The sequence below is a fragment of the Canis lupus genome, chromosome 10 (assembly GCF_011100685.1).
Source record: "Canis lupus familiaris isolate Mischka breed German Shepherd chromosome 10, alternate assembly UU_Cfam_GSD_1.0, whole genome shotgun sequence".
NCBI classification, from domain to species: Eukaryota; Metazoa; Chordata; class Mammalia; order Carnivora; family Canidae; genus Canis; species Canis lupus.
This window is the reverse complement of record NC_049231.1, coordinates 1,184,270-1,199,519: the sequence shown is the minus strand read 5'-3', so window position 1 is coordinate 1,199,519 and position 15,250 is coordinate 1,184,270. Positions and strand designations below refer to the sequence as shown.

Here is a 15,250-nt window from a genome sequence, read left to right as displayed (position 1 = left end):
TGTAATAGTCTTCCTCATTACCTTAGGGCTTGCAGTGGGTACAGCTCTCAGCAGAAGAGATCCCATCCAGGATTCAGGCAATTACTGGGAAACGGGGCCGACCTCGAAACACTGAGAAGGCCAAGACTAAGGAAGTCCCCAAGGTGAAACGGGGACGAGGTCGGCCACCCAAGGTCAAAATCGCTGAGTTGCTGAATAAGACAGATAACCGCCTCCTAAAGAAACTGGAAGCCCAAGGTACAGTGGTGTCTCTTATTTTACTTAGGATTCTACTTGCTTTGTGAAGTATTAGAGATGTTGAGGAATTACTAATGCCTGGGTTTCCCCGGGAGCATGGCATTAATTATCTGGACAGAATGAATCTGAATCTACCATCCCCTCCCTAGAAAGTAGCACCAAAGTCCCAGCACTTTTCTTTAACAACCTAACAACCTGTTTCCTGATTTGCTCATACTAGTGGATTCTTGGGTGGTCCACAGACCTGGGTGGTTCCCAGATATTGATAGGCAAAGAGAGGGCTTCCATATCCTTCCTTGCCATCTTTCAGCTCCTTGGCTTATAGGTTTGGGGTGTGCACTTTTACCTTATTCATTGCCACCATCACAGAGGTTCAGAATTAACATCTGAATCCAAAGATAATTGACACTGGTAGGAAATAGTCAATAAACAGGTAGGAAATAGTGTAATTTTTCAGCAAATATCACATTTATTCATTATAGTGTGAAAATTTTGAAAAAAAAAATTGTCTCTTATTCAGAGTTCCAGCTCTGCCACATTCTGACCATATGACCTGGAGCAAGGCACTTACATTTTGCTAGAAGCCTCTACGGGGTTATCTACAGATAGTATCTAATTTAGAGGGTTGCCGTATAGATATGGTGGTGTGTCCATGCCAGAAGAGAATGGGTACTACTCTTGTTTGTAGCATTCCATTTCAATATTCAGTCTTCCAAAAGCAAAGACTTTTTTTTTTTTTTTTTTTTGGATAGAGTAAGGCATAAGAGTGGACCATAAGCAGTAGCTGTGTCAGTGATCCAATTCTACTGAGGTGTCCATTATTTGAGCCCTTTCTTTCTAGCACATTGTTTATTAATTTGTGATTCCAACTTTGGAGACCCCCTCTTTCCTTGGCAGTTTGGTTTTGTTTTCTTTCTGTGCACTGAAATCAGTCCATGGGTTGCCGCCCCAACCAAGTCTTCTGGGAAGAGAGACAGCTTACGAGGCTACTCTGCCATTGTGGCCTCTAGGACCCCTTCTAAAGTAGTCTAATCTGTTCTAGGGGCTGGGACTTCTGGAGAGGATATTTTTGAGTTCTTTGTGCTGTCCCATAGCTGGTATCTCTTCTTCACCATTTTTCTCCCTAGCATTTTATTATGTGTACTCAAAAATAAAACTAGATTCTTCAGGGAGCTGCTTATTAGGAACCCAGCTTTGTGATAGGCGTGTGCTGCTCTGAATGCTGGGAATCAGTCTGCCCTGCCTCACTCTTCATTTTTCTTTCTGCCCTCACAGAAACACTGAATGAGGAGGATAAAGCAAAGATGAGTAAAATCAAGAAGAAGATGAAGCAGAAGGTACAACGAGGAGAGTGTCAGCCTACTAACCAAGGACAGGTGAGAGACATCAGAGATTATATAGTGGGTTAACTTTTCCTACAATCTGCTTCATTGTCTTTTTCTTTCTCCCACATTTGCCACCTGCCCCTCCCTCCTCACGGCCCCTCATGTAGCAGCATACTTTCCTTACCTAAAATTTCGGGGGGCTTAATTTAGAGAATTGGGCTTGTTCAGAAATCATGTGGGCATCTCCAGGGTGAGAGAAGTGATCCATTGCCAACCCCTCATCCCATCTCTCACCTCTCCTCCCCAGCACCCTTGTCTGTTTTTGAATCCTAGCCCAAGCAGAGATGCTTTCAGAGTTTGAGGAGAAATGACTTCCCTTATGGTTTACAGGCCAGAAACAAGCGGAAACAAGAGACCAAGAGCTTAAAGCAGAAGGAAGCTAAGAAGAAATCCAAGGTAGGTGCATGTACACACAAGTATAACTTTGAAGTCACCAAACTTATTTTGCAAGACATGTGTGAGTTGGTCTTGTTTTATAGCTATGTTTGTGGGCTCTGAGGTGGGGAGGATGGGGACCAGGGAAAAAGGGTGGTGACTGGAATCTTTATGGAATTCTTGGTTCCTCTCTCCTTTGGTGAGTAGGCTGAGAAGGAGAAGGTAAAGACAAAGCAGGAAAAACTGAAGGAAAAAGTGAAGAGGGAGAAGAAGGAGAAGGTAAAAATGAAGGAAAAGGAGGAAGTGGCCAAAGGCAAATCAGCCTGTAAAGCCGATAAAATGCTAGCCATGCAGAGGCGCTTGGAGGAGCGGCAGAGGCAGCAGATGATCTTGGAGGAGATGAAGAAGCCCACAGAGGATATGTGTCTGACTGATCACCAGGTAGTGAGGGGAGAGTAGCAGGTCCCTGGGTCCTGGAGGGGCCAGTTGTGAAGACATTTCCAATAAAAGAAGAACCTCCTAGATACCCAGACTGTTGCCTTCAAGTATGTTTGACAGTCCTACCGCTTTTATCCTTACAGCCCCTACCTGACTTCTCACGCATCCCGGGTCTGGTCCTGCCCAGCGGGGCCTTCTCAGACTGCTTGACCATCGTGGAATTCCTGCACAGCTTCGGCAAGGTGCTGGGCTTTGACCCTGCCAAAGATGTACCTAGCCTGGGGGTCCTGCAGGAGGGACTCCTGTGTCAAGGCGACAGCCTGGGTGAGGTGCAAGATCTGCTGGTGCGGCTCCTGAAGGCTGCGCTCTATGATCCTGGCTTGCCCTCCTACTGTCAGGTGAGGGCCTTCCCCAAGCAGGTTGGGCAGGCCTGGGATCCAGGGCTGTGTCTCAGTTTTGCTTCAAGTTAAACACAAAAATAAACCCTTCCCTGAAGTGGTCAGGACAAGTGGAAGGAAGATCTGGTTTCTTCCTCTTTGTTTTCCTTATAATTTCCCTTCTGTTGATCTTCCTGACTTCTCTGCTTATTTTGTTCATTTTCCTTTATTTTACTTTCTTTTTCTTTTTCTTTTTGTACTTTTGTGTGATCTCATCAAGTCCTAGCACCTTTCATTCTTTTCTCTTTTCACCCCGTAGTTCTCTCTGGGTGTATTTTCTTGTTCCAGATTGACCCAACCTACGTTGTTCCACTTTTTCTCTTAACTCCCATTCTGCTCTCCTCCTAACAGTCCTTAAAGATCTTGGGGGAGAAGGTGTCCGAGATCCCACTGACAAGAGACAATGTATCTGAGATCCTACGCTGCTTCCTCATGGCGTATGGAGTGGAGCCAGCCCTCTGTGATAGCCTGCGTACCCAGCCTTTTCAGGCTCAGCCACCTCAACAGAAAGCTGCTGTCCTGGCCTTCCTTGTGCATGAGCTCAATGGCTCCACCCTCATCATCAAGTGAGGGGCTGGTGGGGGGAGGTGGCGATGGTTACTGTATGCCTTGGTCAGAATGGGAGGGGTGATGTGTGTCCACTGCCATGCTCTGGAGATGCTAGAGCAACTTGGGGACTGTACTAAGGTACCTTCCCAGGGAGACTCTAAGCCGCCTTCTGCCATTTATCCAACCTAGGCCCTAGGATGAAACTCCAGTTCAGCTGCATCCCCTTCACCGTTTAGGCTCCCTTCTTTTTTGTTTGTGCTACCACTCCTGCTTTGAAATCTCATTTCCTGTTCCTCTGCAGTGAGATCGACAAGACTCTGGAGAGTATGTCCAGCTACAGAAAAAACAAGTGGATTGTTGAAGGCCGGCTCCGGAGGTAGGGATTGGACAGAGGGAGGGGCCCAGAGAGGAGAGAATGGGGCAAGGGGGAAGCATAGCCAGAACTTGCATCTGGAACTGATGCCTCTAGCCTCTCCCCTGGGGTTGGGACCTTACCCCAGGGCTCAGGATGGCTTAGATACCAGGGTTCCTTTAGTGGTAGTCTCACATTCCTCACCACAGTTTTTCCCTTAATCTGTTTCAAGACTGAAAACTGCTCTGGCCAAGCGAACTGGGCGGCCTGAAGTAGAGTTGCAAGGGCCAGAGGAGAGCCTGGGAAGGAGGCGCAGTTCTCGCATCATGGAGGAGACCAGTGGCATGGAGGAAGAGGAAGAGGAAGAGACTGTAGCGACGGTCCATGGCCGTAGGGGTCGAAGAGATGGAGAGGTACTAGCCCCACACTGAGGGCTGTGGGAGTTGGAAATACATTACTTCTCTTTCTTGACTCTAATAATTCCCTTCCTCTCGTTGTCCATTTGTTTCTTCTCCAGGTTGATGCCACAGCATCAAGCATTCCAGAGCTAGAGCGCCAGATAGAAAAACTGAGCAAGGTACTGTGCTTCTTACCTCCCAGGAACTGGGGATGTGGGCTGGGAGAGAATTTATCATTGTGTGAGTTGGGCCCTGGGTGGTATCAATTTTATAGGGAAGCTGAGAGCCATTGCCCATCTCCCATATACTGGACAGAGTCACTCTTTGGAAATGTGTTTTTTATTCCTTTTTCCTTCCATTGCCTACACAGCGTCAGCTCTTCTTTCGAAAAAAGCTGCTTCACTCATCCCAGATGCTTCGAGCAGTCTCCTTGGGTCAGGACCGCTACAGACGCCGCTACTGGGTGTTGCCCTACTTGGCTGGTATCTTTGTGGAAGGAACAGAGGAGAGCTTAGGTAGGTGTTTCATGGGAGCCTGAATTGAGTCCTAGCTAATGGAGGTAACTAGTTGCTTTTCGTTTGGGCTGCTTTCTTTTTTTTTTTAATTGGAGTTCAATTTGCCAACATATAGCATATCACCCAGTGCTCATCCCGTCAAATGCCCCCCTCAGTGCCCATCACCCAGTCACCCCAAACCCCTGCCCGCCTCCCTTTCCACTACCCCTTGTTTGTTTCCCAGAGTTAGGAGTCTCTCATGTTCTGTCTCCCTGTCTGATATTTCCTACTCATTTTCTCTCCTTTCCCCTTTATTCCCTTTCACTATTTTTTATATTCCCCAAATGAATGAGACCATATAATGTTTGTCCTCCAATGGACTTACTTCACTCAGCATCATACCCTCCAATTCCATCCACTTTGAAGCAAATGGTGGGTACTCGTCATTTGTAATGGCTGAGGAATATTCCATTGTATACATAGACCACAGCTTCTTTATCCATTCATAAGTCGATGGACACCGAGGCTCCTTCCACAGTTTGGCTGTTGTGGACATTGCTGCTATAAACATCGGGGTGCAGGTGTCCCGGTGTTTCATTGCATCTGTACCTTTGGGGTAAATCCCCAGCAGTGTAATTCCTGGGTTGTAGGGCAGGTCTATTTTTAACTTTGAGGAACCTCCACACAGTTTTCCAGAGTGGCTGCACCAGTTCACATTCCCACCAACATGTAAGAGGGTTCCTTTCTCCACATCCTCCCCAATATTTGTTGTTTCCTGCTTTGTTAACTTTCCCCATTCTCACTGGTGTGAGGTGGGATCTCATTGTGGTTTTGATTTGTATTTCCCTGATGGTCAGTGACGCGGAGCATTTTCTCATGTGCTTTTTGGCCATGTCTATGTCTTCCTGGTGAAATCTCTGTTTATGTCTTTTTGGGCTGCTTTCATTTTATGAGAACATGCTCTGGGGTGAGACTTCCAATTTCCTTGCTGTATGCTTCAGTTTCTTCATTTGTAAAATAGGGATGATGATAGTACATATATCTCATAGGGCTGTTGGAAGGATGAGTTAATACTCTTAGCATAATGTTTAACATCTATCCGGTTCTTAAAAAAATGTTAGCTTGTGATTATGCTGCTGCTTCTGATTACTTAGGAGAATAGTGTTTCTTTCCCAGCACTGTTCATTGGCGTGTAAGTTGTTCCCAGTTGAATCTCAAAAGGGGGAACTAAGTCCAAGAGAAAAAGAAAATGTATATCCTGGATTTATACACCCTCTTTCCTTCCCTTTATACATCAGTGTATGTCTTAAACTCTTCACTTCTCTTTACAGTTCCTGAGGGTATGATAAAGCAGGAAACTGACTCCTTAAAAGTGGCAGTTCATCCAGCGCCCAGCTTGGCCCCCTTCTCTCTGAAGAAGGAGTTAGCTGGCTCCAGCACCTCTGCCAGTACTCCTGCCCGGTCCCGAGGCCGACCTCGGAAAACTAAGCCTGGCTCTCTGCAATCTAGGCACCTGAAACCCCCTGTCCAGGGTCAGGGTTCAGAACAGCCCGATGCTCAGCTTCAGGCTGAGATCCAGCCCCAGCCCCAGCCCCAGCCCCAGCCCCAGCCCCAGCCCCAGCCTCAGCCCCATCCTCATCCTCATCCTCAGCCCCAGCCCCAGCTTCAGCTCCATCCTCAGTCCCAAAATGGGTTCCTGGAGCCAGAAGGCTCCCCCTTGTCCTTGGGTCAGAGCCAGCATGACCTCAGTCAGTCAGCCTTCCTGTCTTGGCTGAGCCAGACTCAGAGCCACGGCTCCCTGTTGAGCAGCTCCGTCCTCACACCTGACAGCAGCCCTGGAAAACTGGACCCGGCCCCATCACAGCCCTTGGAGGAGCCAGAGCCCAGTGAGGCAGAGTCCGTCCCCGATTCTCAAGCTCCCTGGTTTAACTTCTCAGCCCAGATGCCTTGCAATGCAGCCCCTACACCACCCCCAGCTGTTTCTGAGGACCAGCCTGCTCTCTCCCCTCAGCAAGCTGCCGCCCCTAGGCCAGTGAGTAGTGATTGACTTCATCTTGCCACAGGCTCCGCTCCTCGGGTGCAGGCTGTTGCTGGAGCTGGGGGAAGGGCTGGGCCATTAGGCCCTATAAAATGTGGAAATGCCCTTATCTTGTGTTTGCTCTCACTCACAGATCAATAGACCCTGTTCTCCAGTACAGCTCTCCTCTACCCCCTTGCCTGGGACAGCCCCTAAGAGACGGACAGGAGACCCTGAGGGCACACAGAGTCTCACAGGGCTAGGACAGCCGAAACGGAGAGGGAGACCCCCCAGCAAGTTCTTCAAACAGATGGAACAGCGTTATCTGACCCAGCTGACAGCCCAGCCGGTTCCCCCTGGTAAGTGCCCGTGAGGTGGCACGGGGTGAGAGTATGGGTATGAACGGCATCAGTATGGGCCGTGGGATTCAGAACTGGTTTCCACTCCCCACCCCACATATATCAACTCTTCACAGAGATGTGCTCTGGCTGGTGGTGCATCCAAGATCCTGAGACACTGGATGCTATGCTCAAGGCTCTGCACCCCCGGGGCATCCGAGAAAAGGCACTTCACAAACACCTCAACAAGCACAGGGACTTCTTACAGGAGGTCTGCCTCCGGCCCTCAACCGGTAAGATGCGTCGGCCCAGCCTGAGCTGCCGAGCCCAGGGATAGGTGTTGGGCTGCTGCTGGGGACAGCGGCCTCACTGGTGGGTCTTTCCCTCTGCCTTCTGCGTTCTCAGACCCCATCTTTGAGCGCAGTCAGTTACCCGCCTTTCAAGAAGGGATTATGAGCTGGTCCCCCAAAGAGAAGACCTATGAGACAGACCTGGCTGTGCTTCAGTGGGTAGAGGAGCTGGAACAGCGGGTCATCCTGTCCGATCTGCAGATTCGGGTACCCCGGGGCTGGCACTGGGTGGGAACTTGCTGAGGGGGAGGTGATTGTCTCTTAAACTCTGTTAGGAGAAACCCTGGGTCCCCACTTCACAAGTGACATCTTAGGATGCTACCTTTTTTTTTTTTTTTGACGCTTAATTTTCTTTCTTTGCAATGAGTTTTAATTCTTTCCCACCTGCAGGGCTGGACATGTCCCAGCCCAGACTCTACTCGTGAAGACTTGGCCTACTGTGAGCATCTCCCTGACTCCCAGGAGGACATCACCTGGAGAGGTCGGGGTAGAGAAGGACTGGCACCCCAGCGTAAAACTACCAACCCGCTGGATTTGGCTGTGATGCGACTGGCCGCCCTAGAGCAGAATGTGGAGCGGCGGTATCTGCGGGAGCCCCTCTGGCCAGCTCATGAGGTTGTGCTGGAGAAGGCCTTGCTCAGCACGCCCGGTGGTGCCCCCCAGTGCACCACCACAGAGATGTGAGTGTCCCTACCCCCATTCTTGGTCTTGGGAAGAAGGGTTAAGTTTAATGGATCCTGCTTCTCATCCAGAGATCACCACTTTCTCCCACCCCCGACTCCCCACCCCAGATCATATGAGATCACCCCTCGCATTCGGGCCTGGCGCCAGACACTTGAGCGGTGCCGGAGTGCAGCCCAGGTGTGCTTGTGCCTGGGCCAGCTGGAGAGGTCCATTGCCTGGGAGAAGTCCGTCAACAAAGTGGTAAGAGGCCGGGAGAGCCTGAGAAGGCCGAGGGGCAGCCAGCCTGGGCGGGGTTGGCTCAGGGCAGGCAGAGGCTTGGGCGCTCACCTTGCCTCCTCATACCGTTGGTCTAGACCTGTCTTGTCTGCCGGAAGGGTGACAACGATGAGTTTCTTCTGCTTTGTGACGGATGTGACCGTGGCTGCCACATTTACTGCCATCGGCCGAAGATGGAGGCTGTCCCAGAAGGAGATTGGTTCTGTGCAGTATGTTTGGCCCAGGTAAGGCTTCTGCTTTCTCATTCTCCCTCCCAAGCAGAAGTCCGAGGTTTTCTCTCCCCCGCCGTGTGTCAGCAGTCCTACACACAGCACTGCCCACCGCGCCTCTGTCTCTCCGTGGGAGGAACTCCAGGCTCCGTGCTGGGAGGCCTGGGTTCTGATCCTTCTTAGGACAAGTCACTTACGTTCCGTAGCCTCATCTGCTTTCTTCTGTGCAGTGGGATTGATTGTTTCCCTCTTTACCTACCTTATTGGATCATGTGGGTAGATGCACATGCTGGCTGATGCGTGGAAGTATTTCGAAGCCTCAGTCGCAGACACGCAGGGATGAAAACCAGCAGGGAACAAGCCGAGTACCTCTCCAGCTGTGACTGGTCTCCCTTTTCCCGGCCTCAGCAGGTAGAGGGAGGATTCGCTCAGAAGCCTGGTTTCCCAAAACGAGGCCAGAAGCGGAAAAGCAGTTATGAGCTAAACTTCCCGGAGGGCGATGGCCGCCGCCGCCGGGTACTCTCCAGGGGCCGGGAGAGCCCAGCAGTGCCTCGGTACTCGGATGAAGGGCTGTCCCCCTCGAAGCGGCGGCGTTTCTCCATGCGGAACCACCACAGTGATCTCACGTTTTGCGAGTGAGTTGAATGACTTCTGGGGACAGCTGGCTCTACCTTGGCCAGAGTAAAGGACTAGGAGGAGGGGGGTCTGTGTGTTTGCTGCTTGAGACGCAGCCGTCCCTGTCCCTTTAATGACACAGGATTATCTTGATGGAGATGGAGTCTCATGATGCAGCTTGGCCTTTTCTGGAGCCTGTGAACCCACGCTTGGTGAGCGGGTACCGGCGCATCATCAAAAACCCTATGGATTTCTCCACCATGCGGGAGCGGCTGCTCCGGGGAGGGTAGGTAGACCTGCGCCGGGCCCCTGGCTGCTGTTGCCGCCGCCCCCCGCCCGCGCTCACGCGCCGCCTCCGCCCGCCCAGGTACACCAGCTCCGAGGAGTTCGCAGCTGATGCGCTCCTGGTCTTTGACAACTGCCAGACCTTCAACGAGGACGACTCTGAAGTGGGCAAGGCCGGGCACATCATGCGTCGCTTCTTTGAGAGCCGCTGGGAGGAGTTTTATCAGGGAAAACAGGCCAATCTGTGAGGCAAGGGAGGTGGGGAGTCACCTCGTGGCATCTCCCCGCCCTGCAAACAAAAAACCCTGCCATTCTCACCTGCTGATGCTGCCCTGGGTCCAGACTCAAGTCAGAGAGCTCAGCCTGATTTTTGACCTTACCCTCGGCAGCGCCCTACATCCTCTTCTCCCTACGTCCCTTTTTCCCTTTCCTCCTCTTGCTCCTCAACTAAGAGGGGCAGAGATGAGGTCCTTCTGGACTGAAAGCCAAAAAAAAAAAAAAGAAAGAAAGAATTTTTCCTTTCTGTTTTATTTCCTAATTTAAAAAGAGGAGGAGGAAAGAAGTCCCTGCTTCCTCCTCCCAGCTTCTCCTTCCCTGTACGTGCCCCAGCATCCTGGGGCTATTTAACAATAGCAATAGTTCTAGTGAATGTGTGAAACCGAGAAACACTCTGTACTGTGTGTGGACCCGCAGTGACGGCCAGTAAAGTGGACTTAACTCCCAAGTGTGTCGAGCCGGACACCGGGCCCTGAACATGCTGCTTCCATGTTCAGTCCCTTCCCTGCTTCTCACCTTCTCAGTTTTTCCTTTTCCTACTCTTCCTCCTTTAAGATTTTTCTCTCATCCAATAATGTAAATCTATCATGTACGGGTTCCTCTACCCTTTTTTCTCTCCCCAGATCTTTTTTCCCCTCAAAGGAAAAAGAAGTTCAGAGGTCCCTGTCTTTCTCTCTGTCCTCATCTTCCTGCCAATAGCTGTCCCCTCTGTCATGTTGGATACTCCTCACGTGCTGAGTTTCTGGCCTTTTGTGAAACCCGGTAGCTGGGGAGAGGGCAGGGAGGCACCCTGACCCCAGGCCTCCCGGCCTCCTTCCCCGCCTCTTACCCAAACCTCCCTCTTGGGAACTCCTCAGGGACAACTACTGCTGAGTTTGGGCGCACTCCCAAGATGGAGGCCAGGTAGCAATCAGCTGGCCTCAGAGGTGTGTGTGTGTGTCTCTGTGTGTGTGTGTGGTGTGGGGGGAGGGGGAGGGCGGGGATCGCTGTGCTTGTGCCCTGTGCTGTGTGATGGCATCCAGGTTGCCCAAGTGTCTGTTTTTATTCCCACCTTCCCTAGTGTTTCAAACCATCACATTTTTGTCCTCGGGAAACCACAGGAGCAGTTTTTCTGGGTACAAGGCTGTGTCTCCTCTCTCCCAGGCATTTCTGTTCCAGCCTCTTCAAACTGTGCAATCTTTCAGCAGGAACCCCCTCTCCTGTCGGAGCTTCGAGCCCTAAGCTCGCCCTAAGCTCGTGCGGGGAGAGGGGTAGAACTGGATCTTTTCCTAATCCCATGAGCTTCTGTGGGTTTAGTTGTGCTTTTTCCTCCCTTACCTACTTCAAGCCCGGGACCCCTTCCCCAGCAGCAGCAGCAGCAGCAGCGACCGCAGAGCACAGGAGAGCCGGGAAGGGGGTTCGGGGGTCCACCACTGCCCTACCTGTGACCGCGCCCCTTAAGCCCCAGCACGTGAGAGGAAAGCTGCTAACTCCCGCTCCGGCCCGGCCCGCCCCCTGCTCTCCTGGCGGCAGAGCCCCTCCCACCAGAGATACGGGTACTTGCACTGGGGAGGGGCTGCTGGCCTCCCAAGCAGAGCGGAGGCGTCGGCGTCGGGGCGGGGGAGGGGCGCCGGCGAGGCGGAGCATTCCCTGTACTGGCAGCACTGGATGGCCCTGGGGGCGGGGCGGGAGGCGCTGGGCAGCCCCTCTGATTCCTTTTGCCCCCCTTCTCCTCCATGGCCTATTTCTAAAGTCGCCTTTTCTGTCAGATAAACCTCAAAACTTTTAATTTTATTTGAGATTTTTTTTTTTTGCTTTTTAAGAGGATTGAAGAATATTTGAATTGACTTTATATTATGCATAAATATTTATATTTTATCTAAATAACTGCGCTGTAACAAAGTTTGTGTTAGTCAAACGTTTGGAACTGTTCTAGTTGGGGGCTCTTCTTTTTGCCCCCTGGCAGTTTTCCCCTGGTATAAAATGTACTAATTTTATTGTTGGAGGCGAGGTGGACGGGGGGAGTGAAGGCTCCGTGTTCCTTGTGTTCCTCTCCTAGCGCCACCTCTTTCCCTAGGGACCAGGCACTCGAGGTGGGGTGGCGTCCCAGCCTCAGTTTGAAGAAGTTGGGGCTGAAAGGGGGGTGGGGGTAGGGCATGATCAAAGGGGCCATTTCTCGTGTTTCTTTCCTCATCTTCACTGCCCCTTGAGCTAGGTGGATTTTCTCTTCTTGACAAATGAGAGTATTTGGTAGGGAAGGCAGGTTAAAAAATAATAATAAAACCCACCCCTGCCCCTGGTTCCCCCCTCCCCTCTATCAGTCTGGTAACAGGAAGAAACCACACCATCAACACCAACAAGTTTCCATGTTCCTTTTACAACAAAAGGGACTTGACTTTTTATATAACCAAATGTGGTGTTTTAGTGACTTTTTGATAATGTACAGTTTTTTGTGAATTTAAATTTATTTCTTTCTATATTTTTAGGACCAATCTCATTTTTAATAAGGTTTAAAAAAGAAAAAAAAAAGGTCTAGAGAAAAAAACTCCTGTTTTTGCCATGTGATGTTCCACAAGTGCAGCTGTAGAAAAGTGCTTGTCAGTTGAAATAAAAACCACATTTGATAGAGATTCAAAAGACTCTGGTTGTGTATTTATCTTCCCTTCCACAGAGGTTCTCGCCGTGCCTGAGGGGAAGACTGGGCCTCAGGCAGGAGGGCGCCCACGAGGCGCCCACGAGGCCCCTCCGACCCTCGCAGCCAGGTGCCACCCAGACTGCCGAGTCTGGGCCCTGTGCGCCGCCGCCGCCGCCGCCGTTCCCATAGCAGCAAATGCGGGCCCTTCCCCAACCTCCCAACTTCCGCCCACGGATAAAGCACCAGGAGGTCGACTTTTACGTTTTATTTCAAAACAAAAGTTGAAAATAGACAAAATAGAGCCATACCAAGGGTCAAAAAGGAAGAATAAACTAGAAAGGTAGGTAGCACTGGCATAGAAATGAAAAGAATATAAAACTAGAAGCATCTGGATAAAGAGAAAAACGTACAAAATGTGTTTTGAGTATAAATTAAATATATCCTGTTGAAGACAAGTGCACGCAAGAAAGCACTCACCACCCAAAAAAATGTGTTGGGACGGGGACCCCAGTGTGAGGGCTCGGGCTGCGGAAACCGCCACCCTCCAGGCTGGAAGCTGTTCCCGCGAACGTTCTCCCGACGCGAGGCCGCGAGGTGCAGGGCGCCAGCCTCCAGCGGAAGTCCCACTCCGCCCTCTCGGGTACTTGCTCTTAGTCCTCCAGCTCCCAGCGGTGGCTCCCAGGCAGGAGGTGACTTCCGCCGCTGCCACTCGCCCCCCTCCCCCGCCCGTGAGACCCAACTGAAGGATTCCCACTGAGGAAGACTCACGAGCGAAGAGTCTCCAAGATGACGCTACAGAAATAAAAATGCCCAGACGTGAGCTGCATCTGCTCACGGAGGCAAGGAGAGCGCTCACCACGTGCCCGTGCCCCCTGTTGACCGGGGAAACTGAGGTAGATGCGGAACGAGGACAAAGGCGTTCGGGCCTACGGGGCCGCGGCCCCGCGCGGAGCCCCCTCGGCGAGGTCAGCGAAGATCCGAGGCGTACTGCGCGGCGGGGGGCGGGCGCTGCTTTGAGGAGGGACCGTGGGGCCGGGCCCAGGCGAGCCCCGAGCCCCCGAGCCCGCCGTCGGGGAGCCCGCATCCCCGTTCCAGCCCGGCCTCTGAAGTACCTTCTGGCGCGGAGAGAGCCCACGCGGGTGGCGCTGGCGGGGCGGAGCGAGCCGCGGGCACCCCCGGGGGAGGGGCTGCGCCGAGTGGCCCGGGAAGCCCGGGAGGAAGCCCGGACGGTTGGTGGGCAGCGGGCGCACCCCGCCCTGCACACGTCCTGCGCCGCCGCCAAGGGCTGCTGCCTCGCCGGCCACCGGGCCGCCCCGTCGGGGCAGCTCTTCAAATTCTTTGGTTAAGAACAGTCTTAAAAAATCCCCTCTCCCCCGTCATTCCCACAGCCCCCCCCCCCCCCCCCCCCCCGCTGCCCACAGCCTCTCCAGAGTCGCTCAGCCCGGGGCGGCCCTCCCCTCGGCGGGGGGACCAGTCAGGACTCGGACACGGAGGGCCCGGCCGGCCCTGAGCCCCGTCGAGGCCCGGGTCGTGAGACGCGGCTCGGACACTCTGTGGCGGAAAACAGACCCCCCACGGCGCTCTGGGAGTCGTGCGCGCATGTGACCGTGTGACGAGCGGGGCTGGGGCTGGGGCTGGGTCGCGTGGCCGCGGAGCCCAGCGAGAAGCCCGAGCGCAGGGTGAGAGCGCAGCGCGCCCGCTCCGCGGCCCCGGCGCTGGGGGCCAACAGCTCACCGCCCAGGACGGCCGCCCCCCCGCCGTCCCCCCTCAGTCACGTCAGCAGCTGGTAGAAGTGGCCTAACTAGGGGAGAAACAGGAGCGGAACCGAAAACCACCAGAAAGAAGCTCTACAGGGTCGTAACTACCGCAAAGTACTTGAGACTCGCCAAGGCTTCCCGAGCCCAAAGCCGTCCAAGCCGGAAACACCCAACACACCCCTTAGAGTCCCAGGAGAGGAACACACGGAGGGGAACTTCACGAGTTAAAACAAAACAAAGCAAAATCCTGGCCATTTACAGACAAAACAAAGCAAAACAAAACAAAAACCCAAAACACAAAATAGATTGAAGAGTTGGGGGCGGGGGGGAAACACAGTTAAAAAATACCCACAAAATAGTTCTGGGGGGCAAAGGGAAGGCAGGAGTCACGCGAAGGACAGTTTCCATACCTGAAGGTCCCCACGGCACTAAACCCCACAGCAGGTGCCTCCAAACTAGCCGTCAATGAGCAGGACACCGGATTTCTCTCCTTCAAGGTCACTGACAAGAAATCTATGGTCTACTTTCCTCACCGGGGCTGGAGACTCAGAAACAAGAGTTATTTGCCCCCCGCCCCCCAAAAAAAGAGTTACGTGCCCAGCCAAACCCTTCTAGAAAGTGACTGGATTCGGGGTTGCTCTACAGGGTATAAGCGCTTCCTGAGGCTGCAGGGAGGATCCATGAGAAAATGAGTAGTGGCAATTATGTCTTTCCGCCTTGCACCGTACCCGTACCCACTGCCCCTGCCCCGGGATTGTACAAAGGGGGCAGGGGGCACGGGGACTCTCACTTCCAGGACGAGTGGAAGGGGAGGGAAGGTCGGACACAGCCCCAGGCCGGGGACCGCGTCACCGCCTCTCCTCCCTCCGTAGCATCTCCTTCCTCTCCCCCCCAGCCAGCACCCTGCCAGCACCCTGCCAGCACCCGTTTCTCCATTCTCTCCCTTGGGTTTCCTGACTGGGAAAAAAGCCCCTGACTTCGAAGTGGAGGGGGCAGGGCTGGGAGTGCACCAGGCGGGACTGCGCTCTTCCTTCCAGGTGGGCGAGGGCCTTCTCCTGTCTCCAGCGGCCTCACACTCGCAGGAGGTGGAGCTCAAGGGCAAAGACAGGTTCTAGAGGATTGCTGGTCTTGTAACTAACAAGGTGGGGTTTACTGTCCTTTTCT

The 15,250-nt window shown here is 52.9% G+C and overlaps 1 protein-coding gene across 6 annotated transcripts in view; it reads left to right on the top strand.

Moving 5' to 3' along the window:
- The window catches only part of BAZ2A (bromodomain adjacent to zinc finger domain 2A), a 34,727-nt gene extending 22,396 nt beyond the window's left edge, over nt 1-12,331 (top strand). For 4 of the 6 annotated variants that reach the window (XM_038549718.1, XM_038549719.1, XM_038549720.1 and 1 more), the window contains 20 exons: nt 27-237; nt 1,513-1,613; nt 1,953-2,018; nt 2,205-2,438; nt 2,579-2,833; nt 3,224-3,438; nt 3,723-3,797; nt 4,006-4,186; nt 4,291-4,350; nt 4,542-4,686; nt 5,997-6,697; nt 6,837-7,041; nt 7,158-7,313; nt 7,426-7,577; nt 7,761-8,050; nt 8,162-8,294; nt 8,408-8,554; nt 8,948-9,174; nt 9,297-9,440; nt 9,522-9,687. In XM_038549718.1, coding sequence (XP_038405646.1) covers nt 27-237; nt 1,513-1,613; nt 1,953-2,018; nt 2,205-2,438; nt 2,579-2,833; nt 3,224-3,438; nt 3,723-3,797; nt 4,006-4,186; nt 4,291-4,350; nt 4,542-4,686; nt 5,997-6,697; nt 6,837-7,041; nt 7,158-7,313; nt 7,426-7,577; nt 7,761-8,050; nt 8,162-8,294; nt 8,408-8,554; nt 8,948-9,174; nt 9,297-9,440; nt 9,522-9,687 — 3,864 coding nt within the window. Of the gene's footprint in view, nt 1-26; nt 238-1,512; nt 1,614-1,952; nt 2,019-2,204; nt 2,439-2,578; nt 2,834-3,223; nt 3,439-3,722; nt 3,798-4,005; nt 4,187-4,290; nt 4,351-4,541; nt 4,687-5,996; nt 6,698-6,836; nt 7,042-7,157; nt 7,314-7,425; nt 7,578-7,760; nt 8,051-8,161; nt 8,295-8,407; nt 8,555-8,947; nt 9,175-9,296; nt 9,441-9,521 lie in introns of all 6 variants that reach the window. The other 2 variants (XM_038549716.1, XM_038549715.1) reach the window with 2 other exon arrangements.
- The last annotated feature ends 2,919 nt before the right edge of the window (nt 12,332-15,250 follow it).